Source organism: Canis lupus, chromosome 2 (genome assembly GCF_048164855.1).
Source record: "Canis lupus baileyi chromosome 2, mCanLup2.hap1, whole genome shotgun sequence".
In the NCBI taxonomy this organism is placed as follows: domain Eukaryota; kingdom Metazoa; phylum Chordata; class Mammalia; order Carnivora; family Canidae; genus Canis; species Canis lupus.
Window position 1 is genome coordinate 89298718 of NC_132839.1, and position 13385 is coordinate 89312102.

At 45.8% G+C, this 13385-nt stretch overlaps 1 protein-coding gene across 2 annotated transcripts in view; it reads left to right on the forward strand.

The window, feature by feature from the left end:
* Positions 1 to 238: 238 nt before the first annotated feature.
* Positions 239 to 13385, forward strand: part of KCNIP4 (potassium voltage-gated channel interacting protein 4) — a 1119488-nt gene continuing 1106341 nt past the window's right edge. The window contains exon 1 of one of the 2 annotated variants that reach the window (XM_072809173.1): positions 239 to 432. In XM_072809173.1, coding sequence (XP_072665274.1) covers positions 372 to 432 — 61 coding nt within the window. In that variant the 5' untranslated portion in view covers positions 239 to 371. The remainder of the gene's footprint in view (positions 433 to 13385) is intronic. The other variant, XM_072809140.1, reaches the window with a different exon arrangement.

Consider the following 13385-nt stretch of genomic DNA (forward strand, 5'->3'; position numbering starts at 1 on the left):
CGTGTCCCCGCCTCACCTGCACCTGCACCCCCCGCTGGCCCCGCCGCACCCGCCCCCCCCGCCCCGCGCGCCCCCCGGCGTCCCCCGCCGCACCTGCACCTGCACCTGCACCCCCCGCCGGCCCCGCCGCCCCGCGCGCCCCCCGCCGGCCCCCGCCGCACCTGCACCCGCACCCGCACCCCCGCCCCGCGCGCCCTGCCCGCCGCCGCCGCCGCCGCCGCCTCGCGCTCCCAGCGCCGCGGACCGACGCCCCCGGCCGAGGGCGAGCGCGCTCCGCCGGCAGCCGCGTGGACAGACGCCTCCGGGCCGCCGAGCTGGTCCCGCTCCCGCTCCCGCTCCCGCTCCCGCTCCCGCAGCCCGCGTCCCCGAAGATGAACGTGAGGCGGGTGGAAAGCATCTCGGCTCAGCTGGAGGAGGCGAGCTCCACAGGCGGTAGGACCCGGAGCCGGCGAGAGGCGCCCCGTTGCCCTCCCTCGCCCGCCCGCCGAGCCGGGGCCCCTCGCGGGCCGGGGGACGCTTGCTGCCCTGCTGCATGCCTGCCGGGGCGGGGCGGGGTGCGGGGTGCGGGCCGGGGTGCGGGGCCGGGCGGCGGCGCTGCTGGGAGCGCGCGTGGAAGCCGCGGGCGGGGGGGGGGCTGCGATCCTGCGCCTACTTTTGCCTTCTCTGAAAGCGCCCGAGGCTGCGAGTGCAGCCGCCGGGTGATGCAGACCCCTCGCCGCCGTCCCCAGACACCCGGGGACCAAGGGCCAGCCTCGGCCGCCTCCCTCCACTTGCTCCCGAACGTTCCCTCCTGAAAACTCCGGTTCCCCTCCCCGGCACCGCGCGGGCGGAGCGCCCCTGGGCAGGACCGTGCGCCCGCTTTCCCCGCCAGCTGGGTCTTGGGGGCCCCTCGGAGCTGGTTCGTACGCAGGGCAGAGCCTTGCAAAGGGACCTGGCGCTCTCGTGCAAGCCCTCGGGCTCCCAGAGCATCCTGTATCCTGCGAAAGCGAGGGAAGGGCGTCTTCTGAGGAGTTGAGTGGGATCCCTGGTCAAACCCAGACTTCCCGCCTCCCCCCGGCCCCGTCACCCCTGCAGCACCTTGGGTTGCATCGGCGTGTTTTTAGGTGGCTTCCGTGGGCAGGGTTTTGAGGGGAGGAATCATCAGAATGAAGGCGGTTGCAGGAGACGCGAGGCTAATACAAAGCTGGACATTTCCCAGGTTACGTAAGATGAGGGGTCGCACGTAGGGCTGTAGCATAGTTTGGACTTAAAGGATGAGACATTGGGACTTGAGTTGCAGGGGGAAGAGGGATGCCCACGTTCTCCCTGCTTCTATCCAGGGAAATGCAGTCACTTCGGACAACTGGAGTCGCCCCCTCTGACCTGGACGTGGGGAAATGGACATGGGTCCTTTCTTGCCTTCCCTCTGGGAGTTAAGGTCGTCGTGAGTGGGAGGATGCTAGCCTTTGACCGTGAAATTTTGAAAAAGTCTTGGCCTTATATGGGGTGGGGGAGAGAGAGAGAGAAAAAAAAAAAAAAAAGAATATGACCATTACCTTTAAAGTCCCAGTTTTGACCTGTACTGATGTTTAGTTCTGGTTTCACTTATGGCAATAGTTCATTACGAACCAAGTCTGTCTAGGATCTATTTTATGAGGGATACTGATAATCGTTAAGAAATTGGACTTTTCCCAGAGAGGCGTTTTAAGTGTAGAGTGCTAAGTAAATCGTTAAGCTTATAGGGTCTCTGTCTTTGCTGTTCCTGTGACTAGGAATAGGGTAGAGGGCTAGCGGTTCTTTTAGGAACTGCACTGATGGACAAGGCAGCGGTGGGAACTTGAGGGTACATCAGTGAGAGAAAGTCTGGGGAACTGGGTGGCTTGCCTTGTTCGGCTCCTCCGTGATAACAGCTTTTTGGCTGGGCCAGGTCCTTAATTGGCCAGATGGGCATCAAATCAGCCTGTCCAGCCTATTTGCAGTGCCACAGGTGGCCATAATCTCTATTTGTTAGATAAAATGGAAACAAAGATGAAATCACATCTGGGGAATATGATACAGTAAAAAAAAAATAATAATGCCATCTTTAAAATCAGCATGTGTTCATTGTTCCTTTGGAGAATAGAAAGATGTTGATTTATATCTTGGTTAAGGTGAGGCCAGAAGGGAAGAGTTTTCTGGCTTGAATTGATTTGACACCTGTTTCTTGAATTGTGTTTGCATGTTTTTAGAGTGAATTGTCATATGAGAAGAGTAAAGAGAAGAGAGCTTGGAGCATCTTTGTGTTCTTCTTGTTGCTGTTTCAAGGTTGATATTATTGGAGAATGGTCCCCTGAATGTGTAGTCTATATCATTTCCACAAAATATGTGCTTAAATACTTGGGTTATTTGTGCTCAGGTATAGGATGGTCCTCGTTAAGCCTGGGATAAGAAAAGATTGTCACTTTTAAAGATGTGAACTCTACCTTCAGGTCTTGTTTATAAAGCAATAGCTCCTGATTTCCTTCCTTCTCCTCCTCCTCCTTCTTCTTCTTTTATTTTTTTTTTCAAATATGTGGAACATTTGCAGAACTCCCAACATGTCCATGATGGTTTTCCCTTACATATGTATGCCTTTTGGATGGAGGATTATAGAGTGATTTAATCAGCATTTAAACACAATTTAACTGGAGGGTTGGACCGAGAGGAATGTCCGAAGAAGAGAGGGAAAATCAAGAATTACAGAAAAGTATGTGTGAGTGTGCGTGTGCACGAGTGCACGTGCATATTCTATGACCGGACTCCAGAGCCAGAATACTATGGAAAGCAGTTTGCTGAGATACAAAGGAGAAAACCACACAGAAGGAAAAACAGGAGGAAAAAAGTAGGAAAGATGGAAGCAAGGTTGAATTGGGTCACCAAAACTTTATAATATAGCTAAAAAAAGTTTATTCCCTGCTCTCTTTCAGGAGGTGATGTACTTAGTACGTTAGCTGATCAACCCCACCTCTGCGTGGCTGTAGTTGAAACACTGTTAGTGCCACGGAGCCCAGAAATAGAGGCACTGGAAATAGGTGCAAATAGAAAAGGTTTCCTACAAGTTGTAGTGCTCACTTTTAGCCTCCCTGTCATCAGCTTCCACATTGAATCGAAAGCCTGCCCAGAATATATTTTTTTTCATGAAATTGTCTATTCCTTTTATTTTGCTCCCTGGCCATGAAATCAAACATAATCCTGCTACCAGTGGAGAGACAGAGGGAGATGATAATTCAGCAGTATATTTATTTGAAAGAGAATCAGAAATAAAGCTGGAGTTAACACACACACACACAAAACCAAAACAACCCTGTAAGATTATTCATCGGTGTCCTCAATTTGTACCATCTAACTTAGGGATGGCATATGTTATGTGATGTAGTCCGCAGCTGAAAGTGGGGAGGGGAAGGCATGTGTGTTTTAATCGGTGTTAGGGGAGGTCGTCCAGAGGACGTGACTACTGTGGGATCCACCAGCTGGACTGGGCGACTGGAGGCTCCTCACCCCCTCCCTTGCCCTTGGAATGTGTGTTCTGCTCCCCATAGCAGGGACTGGTTTCAAGGACACAGGCTGAGAGAGACAGGTGTTGTTGAGGCCACCTGGATGGCGGAGTACACGACTGAGCCCTCGTGAGGCCTCTATATAAACTTTAAAGTTGCTGGCAGGTGTGGGTGGGGATCAACTTGTCTTGCAGCCCCCACGACAAGCCTCCGATGCAAGTCCCCTTGCTTATTGCCTCTGCCACCTACCAGCCTGGAGGGTCAGTCCTTCGTCTCCCCGTCCTTCGTGTATGGGGGCCGGTTTCACATTTCACCAGGGGAGGTCCTGAGTTTGCAAACCAGCCCTACTGGCCTGAACAACCTACGTGATTCTTGTACTGTGGTTGATGGAGGGGTGATGGCTCTGGTTTAAATTTTGTGTTATCAAGGGTAAAGCAGACTGAAATTAGTGATTCCACACGGGTAACAGGGAAAAGTCCCTGTGTTCTGAGTAGCTCGGGAAAAGCTTTCTATCACACGGGCATCATTCATTTTATTTATTTATTTATTTATTTATTTATTTATTTATTTATGCCATTAAATGTAAGAAGGTACTAAGCAAACGATAGGAAGAAGTGTTAAAAATTCAAAAATCCCCACCCTCCTCCCCTTCCTTTGCTGCACTTTCTTTTCTGGGCAATGCTTATGCAAAGTTTCATAAAATAAGGCTATGGGTGGTTTGGAAATTAATGAGCCACGTAATATAAAATGTATATGCAAGATTTCTGCTGAATCGTAGACCAAATAAATAGTGGTTGAATCTTTTGAAGATAAAGTATATGGTCCTTCTTATTCTTTTGTGTGTGTGTGTGTGTGTGTGTGTGTGTGTGTCCTTTTGTTTTCCTTGTCCTCATGGGTTTTCTAGAACATGTGGATAATATTGCTTTTCAATATTTCATAGCAGAGTGTGCTTGTTTACTTAATAGCCTCCCTTCTTATTTCAAGCAGATTAAAGTGTGTGAGAGAACAGGGTGGGAAGGAAGGGAATAAGGATGGGAGGGTGAGTGTATATTTTGTTCAATGGGCCCTTACCTCCCTTAAAAGTGGTTTAAGTTTCTGTAAGTACACCTGCCACTATAAAGGTATTCATCCTTGGGCGTTGAATCACCTCTTTATTTTTTAGAGTTGTTCATTTGGTTCAAGGCCCTCGTGGTCTTAATTGACATCATCCCAAACTCACTGGGGTGGTTCGTGCTGTTTGTCAACACTCCTCAGAGAACTCTGACCTTTGTGGGAGCAGAGCTGCTGTGTTCTTCCTACCCTGCATCCCCAGCATCTAGCACGAGCCCTGACATGGGACACTTGCTCCACAACAGATCATTTGTTGAATGGAGCCTCCCTTGGATTCTGTGGCTGCATTCAGATCTCTTTTTTTCTGAGCCTTATTTCTTTCTTTGTGCATTTTGTGCGACTTCTCACACTTCCATCTTGTCTTCTCCATCTACATTCTCTCTTGAATCAAACCGTGGTCTCGGTGCATCTCTGAACCAGAAGTCCCTTCTCTAGAGCTCTGTCCCGATCCCTTTCCGGTTCATTTCCACGCTCTGCTGAGCAGACCTCTCAGCCAAATGCCAAATTTTACCAGCACTTCAAAGTCAGTATGTTTGAAAAGACCTGTCCTCTCTTTAAAGAAGATTTTCCAAAGTTTGGAAAGAAAAACTCCCAAATTTTGCTAATGGTAGCATCATTTTCTGAAACATACAGTTTTTTTTTTTTTTTTTTTTTTTTTTTTTTTTTTTTTTTTTTTTTTTTTAGTGCTTTCTCATCCATGGTACCTTCTCCCCTTTCATCATTGCCTCCTCTTCCAGGGGGAGTCAGTCACCAAGCCTTATTGATTCTATTCTGGCTTTATGTCCAGCTCCCACTCCAGTCCTCATTGTACCCCCAAGGGTATGTTGTCATTTCCCGGACCATGATGGTTGATGATGGTTGCCTCTCCACTCCAGACCAATCAAATTCACTAAAAACTGATTGGAGTCAGATTTTTCACCTGTGGAAAATCTTTTAATGCCTTCCCACTACTTATAAAACTGGAAATACTATTTTCTTAGCCTGATCATCAGGGCTCCCACAGTATGTTGACCGTCTTCCGTCCCAACGTGATCTTCTATGACTTCTAGGTCTTCACCATGATGTTCTAAATTGGACTTTTCTCTGGCTGTGCCGATCTCAAACCTCTCTCACATTGTGCCTACTGCTTAGAATGAACTTTCTGCCCCAATATTGCCCACTGAATATTTCTAAATGTTTAACATTGAATGCATCCTTCAAGACTCCTTGCAAATGCAGAATCTTTCTTGTGCAGCCTTACTGATGTCTCCCTGTCTCTTCCCCAAAGAATTCTGCTTTGAATTTTCTCAGGTCATTTTTCTTTTATTTTGACCTATATCTGAATGGCGAGACGGAATAAGCTATGCATATTTGTCTCGTTTGCAGCTCTTAAATGGTGACTCCTTGATGGTATCATACATGAATTACCCATTTTCATACCCTTAGTAAGTACTGGTACAATGATTCACAAAAAAACCTGCTTAAGGCATAGTTAATTGAATTTAACCTGTGTTGCCCAGTGGTAGATCCATTAGAGACTCCGCATTATAATTCACATTCGATTGCTTGTTAAGCCATCTACTGGAAGTGACATTCCTTTTTGGTTCTCTTTTTCATTCTGTGGGCCAGGTCTGTATGGATGGGAATGCAACATTGGAATAGTATGTCTCCGCCCTGTGCGTGCTCTTGCATCCATAATGCTGTGCTATGAGAGTTTATATTGTTTCTGAAGAAGGGCTTAGTAAGTACCCAGTGTTTTCAGTGTATTTAGAGTAACAGTCAGGATTGTCTTTAGATGTTGTTGCTATGACTTTCCTTCATCCTTAATGCTTTCCAAACGTATGCTTTCCATCTCTAGGGTTCAGGAGTCTGAGGGGCCCCCAATGAGTGATTATGACCTCTTTTGGTTCCCCCTACAAATAAGAGTGCAAAGATGAGTTAAATAATCCCTCTGAATCATGACTCTGATTGTCTGTAGTCTGAGTTCGTGTTACGGAGAGTGGCCCCTCCTAATGCTTCCCAGCCCAGAGCCTGAATGGCCATCCCGCCACATCTACCATCACTATTAGTGTCTTCATCATTATCCTTATCAGATGGCAAATCTTTTCTATAAGTATAGCAGCGACTGTGGAAAGGAATGGAAAAAAAACCCTGAAATATCATTCAGTGTGTATATATTCTTTCATATCACAATCCACAGAGAGCATAAGGCTGCATTGTGAGGTAATTGGGAGGTGGATCTTGTGACAGAGCTGAGAAGAGATGGAGTTCAGCTCTTCCTCTCACCTCCCTGGCTGTATCCCTCTCATTGCCCAATGAGTGCTCCGTGGGCAGCTCTAGATGTGTGCATATGCACATGACATTAGGGACTCTAGAAAAGGAGAGGCTCATGGTGTTGAGATGCAAACGTTCTCCACACACTCCGACAATCTGAGGAATAATTTGGACAGAGGTACAAATGTAGAATTTGCCATTTTGAGCACTTGGCCTTCATGCCTGTGTTATGGGCTGATTCTTCCTTCCGAGCAAACACAGCCAGGGTGGTTGCATGGCTCTCCCATTGGAAATGCCCTTTTGGATATATTTACATACCCTTTGGATATATTATTGACCTTTTAGAAGCTTCTCTCCCCTACACATTCCACCTCAGTTACTTATTTAGGTAAAAACAAGTAGTCAACCCATTTTGCAACAGTAGCCGGTAACTCTTGGGCTAGCTGAAGTTGGGGTTGGCACAGGGAAAGGTCCCTTCCTGTACTTGGGTAGAATCTGCTCATGAATAGTGAATAAAAAGTATTTAGGGAATTAGAACTGGCATTTTTTTATAGGTCTTTAAAAACGTTTTGGAGGAAAAATAGACTTTCATCTCTAGATGTCAACACTCCTTAATATTTTGAAGGCTTTTTTGAGTAAAGCAGTTTACTTGAGAAATGGCATTATCTGCAGCCCAAATGGGAATTGGAATCAGCTTTGACTGATAAAGTGTCTAGCACAGTCTATATGGCTGTGCACCCGCTCTCAGGTCTTCCTGTAAAACGTCTGTGCACCGTGTTGCAGATGCTGAGGTGTCCCCAGGAAAGGTCTCCAGTATGATGATGATGGGCTTTTTTTTTAATATTTTATTTTATTTACTCATGAGAGACAGAGAAAGAGAGAGAGAGAGAGAGGCAGAGAGACAGGCAGAGGGAGAAGCAGGCTCCATGCAGGGAGCCTGATGTGGGACTTGATCCCGGGACTCCAGGATCACACCCTGGGCTGAAGGCGGTGCTAAACCACTGAGCCACCCAGGGATCCCCTGATGATGGGCTTTTAATAAGGGAATGAGACTTCCAAATGTCTTCACGAGTTTCACAGTAAAATTGGGTGAAAAGAGTGCATGTGACTATTAAACTGATCTACAACCCAGAATGGATATGCTGTCAGGGGCTTTATTTTGGGTTGTGACTTTTTGTACTTTAGTGAATCTCCATTAGAATAGTATGAGAGACTGCTTACCAAAAAAATGGTCTTGCTCAAACCGTGTCTGTGCTTTGTATGTGGTAGCTGCTCCAGAGAAACGTTGTAGGCATTAAAATATCTTCTGTCCTGGTCATATGTAAAGGTGGAAGTAAGCTCTCGTACTCCAGCCCATCCAATCCTGTGGAAATGGATTCTCAGATCTTGTTGTTTCTGCAGGGAATTTGAACCAAAACAAAACGGTCATAGAGAACTAACGGGTATTTCAGGGACACCTGGGGGGCTCAGCGGTTGAGCATCTGCCTTTGGCTCAGGGCGTGATGCCAGGGGTCCTGGGATCGAGTCCCGCATCTGCTCTCTGTGAGCAGCCTGTGTCTCTGCTTCTCGCTGTGTCTCTCATGAATAAATAAATAAAACCTTAAAAAAATAACAGGTATTTCAGAAATCACCTGGCAAATCCAGTCCTGAGAACAAGTTTGATTTGGAGAGGAGTTTAATTGAGAGAAATTTTAATTTAGTTCCCCAAGGCAAGAGCATGTAAAATAGCCAGTGAGTACAAGGTCACTGCTCTTCTCCTTTTATAAAACGGTGGTGATCATATCTGCTCCTCGATTATAGGAATGGATTTTGTAATGATAACATGAGTTTAGTTCGGCAAATATTTACAAAGAAACTTCTTGGTGCTGGGATCAATGAGATGTGGAGTTGGCCTTCAGAAAGGTTACTGTTTATCCAAGAGAGATTTGCCTAGTATGTACCAGGTGTGTATAGCTGAGTAGGGGAGAAAAGGAAGGACTAAATGTATATTTTAAAATATTCGTTGCCTAACAGAGGCAAGGATGAAGTGAGATGGATGTTGAAAAATGAGATTATGTCCAGTTGGCATAGGTACCATTCCCTTCTAAGTAGATGGGGTGAAAGCAAATAGTGAGATTGAACTAGACCTTTCTTTCTCTGGGGTCTTACAGAATAAAGCTATTAAAACAACTGTGCTCCCAATTCTGTATTTGTTCTTTTGTCCAGTTTCTTTCTGCCTTCTATCTTCCCATCTGTAATAGGGGTTTATCTGTTGGCCACTTAAAGATGTGATGGTACCTAAGCCTTTTTAAGGATTTTTAAGAGCTGTTGTGCTGGGAGTCTCTGAAGAAGTACACTTTTTTCTCATAAAACAAATATGATTTTGAAGCTTGGAGAGAACAAAATGAGTAATAACTTCTGTTTAAAGGCACTCGTAAAGGAAGTGAAAACTCCCAGCTCTCTTACTGCCAGTTTAAATAATGTTCTGGTAAAGACAGGGCCACTTTCAATTACTGCAGAGTACTTAAAATCAAGTAGACTATCACTCTAATTTTTAAATTTAATTTTGTGCAAACCATTGACCATAAGAACAATATGCCTGAGTTACTGTGAGCATTTGTGAAAATCTGATTCTGCTGAACCTTTCTCACACTCTTTTCCCAAGAATTCTTCAATCACTCTTTCCATACTATCTCTGTCCCCAAACTCTCTTTAATTGAGAGCCAAGTCTCTTCCTACTGAGATGCACCATATTATTGCTATCTGTCCCCTTCCCTCTCCTTTCGAGGTTTGGTTTCATCATCGTTTCCTGTGGATGCTGTGATCAGAGGGTTGGTGCAGGGTCTCAAACACAGGTGCATTACATTAATTTGAAAGTGGTGGGGGCCACGTATAAACCAGTGAGCATTCAGAACCAGGCATTGAGAAACACGGGAGAAGCAAGCTGGAAGCCTTAGAAGACAGCAGCACACAGGGACGTGGGGAGAGGGAGTTCTCCTGCTATGTGTCTCTAGAATAAACTCCATTTTCGATGGAGGTCCTGTAAGATGGTTTTAAAAAGGCAAAACATTGAAACTGCAAAGCTGGAAAGTCATAACATACTTGCACTTCTGATGTGATTTAAGAACCAGATTTGCAGCTGAACCCTAGAAACCTTCCTAATCAAAGTGGGGAATGTAGATCCCAGATGAAAATTCACCATTAAAATAACTTTCCAAATTGTTCGGCTCGCAGGCTACGTACTGACAGCACAAAATCCACGAACACTAAAGCGGGAAGACTGAACTGTGGACGTAATTTGTTAGACCCACGGCAATTTAAAACAGTTAACATTTATCTTTGGGTCCCTGAGCCTGAGATTTTCATAAGTACCATTGGAATGGAATTTCGGATCTCAAGCAGTGACAGTTATCACTTTGATCTTAATGCAGTTTGTTTTGATGGTTTTATAAATAGTTTTGAGGATGTTATTCAACAGCCATCCACTTAAAACATGTTTATCAATTACCTACTGCAGGAGGGACACTGCTGGTAAATATTTCTAAATCGAAAGAGGCATATTAGTGGTTTAAGGTACAGGAATCAGGCTTTTAAATCCTGTCTTCCTTCTCCACCCCAGAATTCTACTTCATCTGAATTGTGTATTGATTGGGTATAGCAAGTTAGCCTACCTCATTTTCAAGGCACTTGCTAAATACCTTCACAGGACCCCGGCTTTGTGTCCTTGATGGAGGATAGTGGCAGGTCCTTGTCTGCTATAAAATAATAAGCTGAGGGAGCACAGCATGGACCTTGAATAATCACATGATTTGTTATTAAGTGATATTAGTTTCACAGAGTCGCATAAGATACGAAACAAACAGCATTAAACCTATAGTCTGGACAATATGACTACTCCCCACATCAGTAGGGGATTCTTCACATGTGAGCCGATTTATTCTTCTATAAAACATAGACATCTGTTATTTGTCAAGCCTTGCTCTACGTACTAGAAACATATATTAACATCTATTGTTTGTCAAGTATTGTTCAAAGCACTGGAAGACAGAGATGAAAATATCCCATGGGGAGCTGTGAATCTCGTTAAAGAGGTGGACATGCAAGATGGTAATTAGCACGTGGAAAGTCCTATGACAGCGTCCAGCATGGAGTGCGTTGGAAACACAGACGTGAGTCACTCATGCTGGCTGGGCCGGGTCAAAGAAGGTCCCCCACACCGGATAGGACTGGAAGATGAGAGCAGGCTTTCCAGGGAAAGGCAGCGGAGGCGATGATGGGTGTTTTAGGTGGGGAGAGCTGTGGTTCAATGGCTGGTCCCAAGGGAACATGTGGTACAGTCAGGGAATAGTGAGGAGTTCTGTGTTTGCAGTGAAGCTTGAGGGGGTGGCGGGGGGATAGAAGGGAACAGTGAAACGGGAGCTGGAGAATGAGGCAGCATCAGGGCATGAAGTCAGTGGGTCCTACTGATAAATTCCAATCAAGAGCACAGTGTGATCTTATTTCCATGTGGGGAAGATAAGTGCACTGATGGACAGATGGCCACAAGTGGGTGGAGCAGCAGGCAAGGGTACCAGCTGAGGTGGAATTGCAGGTGAGGCATATTGGGGGACATAGTAATATGGGATCGGGGAGGTGGTGGAGGCATCAGTGAGATGGTGGAGCGTAAAGGGTGTATGTGAGGTAAACAGAGGACAAGACCAGCAGGGAGTGAGTGATGTCAGGTAGTAATTGGGGCGGGGGAAAGGAGGGGCCTGGGAAACCTTCTAGATTTCTGGGTTGGATAACCGATGCACAGCATGTATTTATTAAGACGTGAAATACAAGGGGGGTTTAGTTGAAAGGGAGTGAGATCAATTTTGGGACTATGGAAATTTAAGGCCGCCTTTAAGGAGGGCCTCCTTCAAACTGCAGAGGGAGTAGTTGCTGGGCTACACAGGACTGGAACAGGAGAGTGAGATGGCATTCTACAGGCAGCAGGGAGCCCGTTGAATTTGTGAGGAGCGACAGAATGAGGAACATTAATTTTGCGTAGCTGTGTAGGATGCATCGTCAACCAGGATGTCATTAGGAAGTGGTTGCGTTAGTCTAGGCAAGAGACAATGTTTGCACAAGAGTCATGGCAGTTGGAATGGGAAGGGTGGGAGGATGGGGAAGGAGAAAGATGGGGAGACTGGTGACGGGGCCCTTGTGATGTTGTGATGAGAAGCAAGGAACGCAGGAGGAAAACAGGTTTTGGAAGCAGGATAACATGTTCATTTTTGGAAATATTGATTTCGACTGGGAAAGAATCCAGGTCAACTGTCCCAAAGGCAGTTGGGATTGTGGAGTTCAAGTTTAATTGATTTCAGAGAAGCACACATTTATTGAGCATCTAATGTCATGATGGGTATGAGGAATAGAGAGATGAATGAGGCTTGGCCCTAACTCCCAAGAAGCTGCCAGCAAACTAAGCTGGGAACTCAAGTGTGGGAGTCAGTTGCAGAGAATGAAGGTAATTGAAGACATGACACTGAATAAGGGGCAGAGTCTTCAGGATCGGTACCATGAAGAATAAAGGTGAGACATAGACATAAAACCAAGGAAGCATGTCACATCTGGAGAAGAAATTGGAGAGGAAGATGTCACGGAGGTCAGTGCCTGGCCCATTAGATGACCCATGTGTGCCAACTAATGGGGACTACAAGAATTTCAAAAAACCCCAGCAAGTTAATGGAGTGAACTCCTGCAGAGCATTAATGGGGTCTCCAAATGAGACTCAGGAGTCAGAGCTAGGGTTCAGATACTGTGTCTGTTCCCTTGTGATCCTAGGAAGCCTCATGGCCTCTCTGTAACGTAGTTTCTTTATGTGTACCTGGAATATTCTTGCCTCATACACTCCGCTGGCTTGCCCCCTCACTTGTTCAGATCTGCATTAAAATAGTACTCCTCTGATGACTCCATCTGATATAACAACTCACGTGTGCCTCCCTATTCCCTTACCTTATTTTACTTTCATTCATAGCTTTAATATAATCCTTCAAAGAAAAAAAATTACGTACTATACTACTGTACTAGGAAATCATTTATATATACTGTAATATTTACATAGGTACCTATAATTTGTGTATTATTTTTTAGTATTTTTCCCATTAAAATTCACTGAAATGTGTGCTGCATGGTCAATCAATGGAGTGGACTCATTTTGACAGATTTGCACTGAGAAGTAACTGAACTAATGTCTCTAAAGGGCTCAGTGCAGTGCCTGACAAATAGAGCCTGTGGGCTGGGATCCTTTACATAATAATTTTGGCTTAAGAAGCAGGTTTTTTTTTTTTTTTTAGAAGCAGTTCTTTTAATCCTGAGGATGGGAAGTCAGGAGAGTGGTGAGATTGGGAGCATATGGGTGGTTCTGGAGGGCATGAGTTCTGAAGGAGGTGTTCTGGAAGGCATGAGCTCGTTCTCTGATGCAAGAGGAGAAGGGGAGGCCCCTATGAAGGGGCTGGGCCATGACCTGGGCATTGACTTAACTACTGGAGTCTAGAGAGGTTGTAAGGGAACATTCAGTGGGTGGCA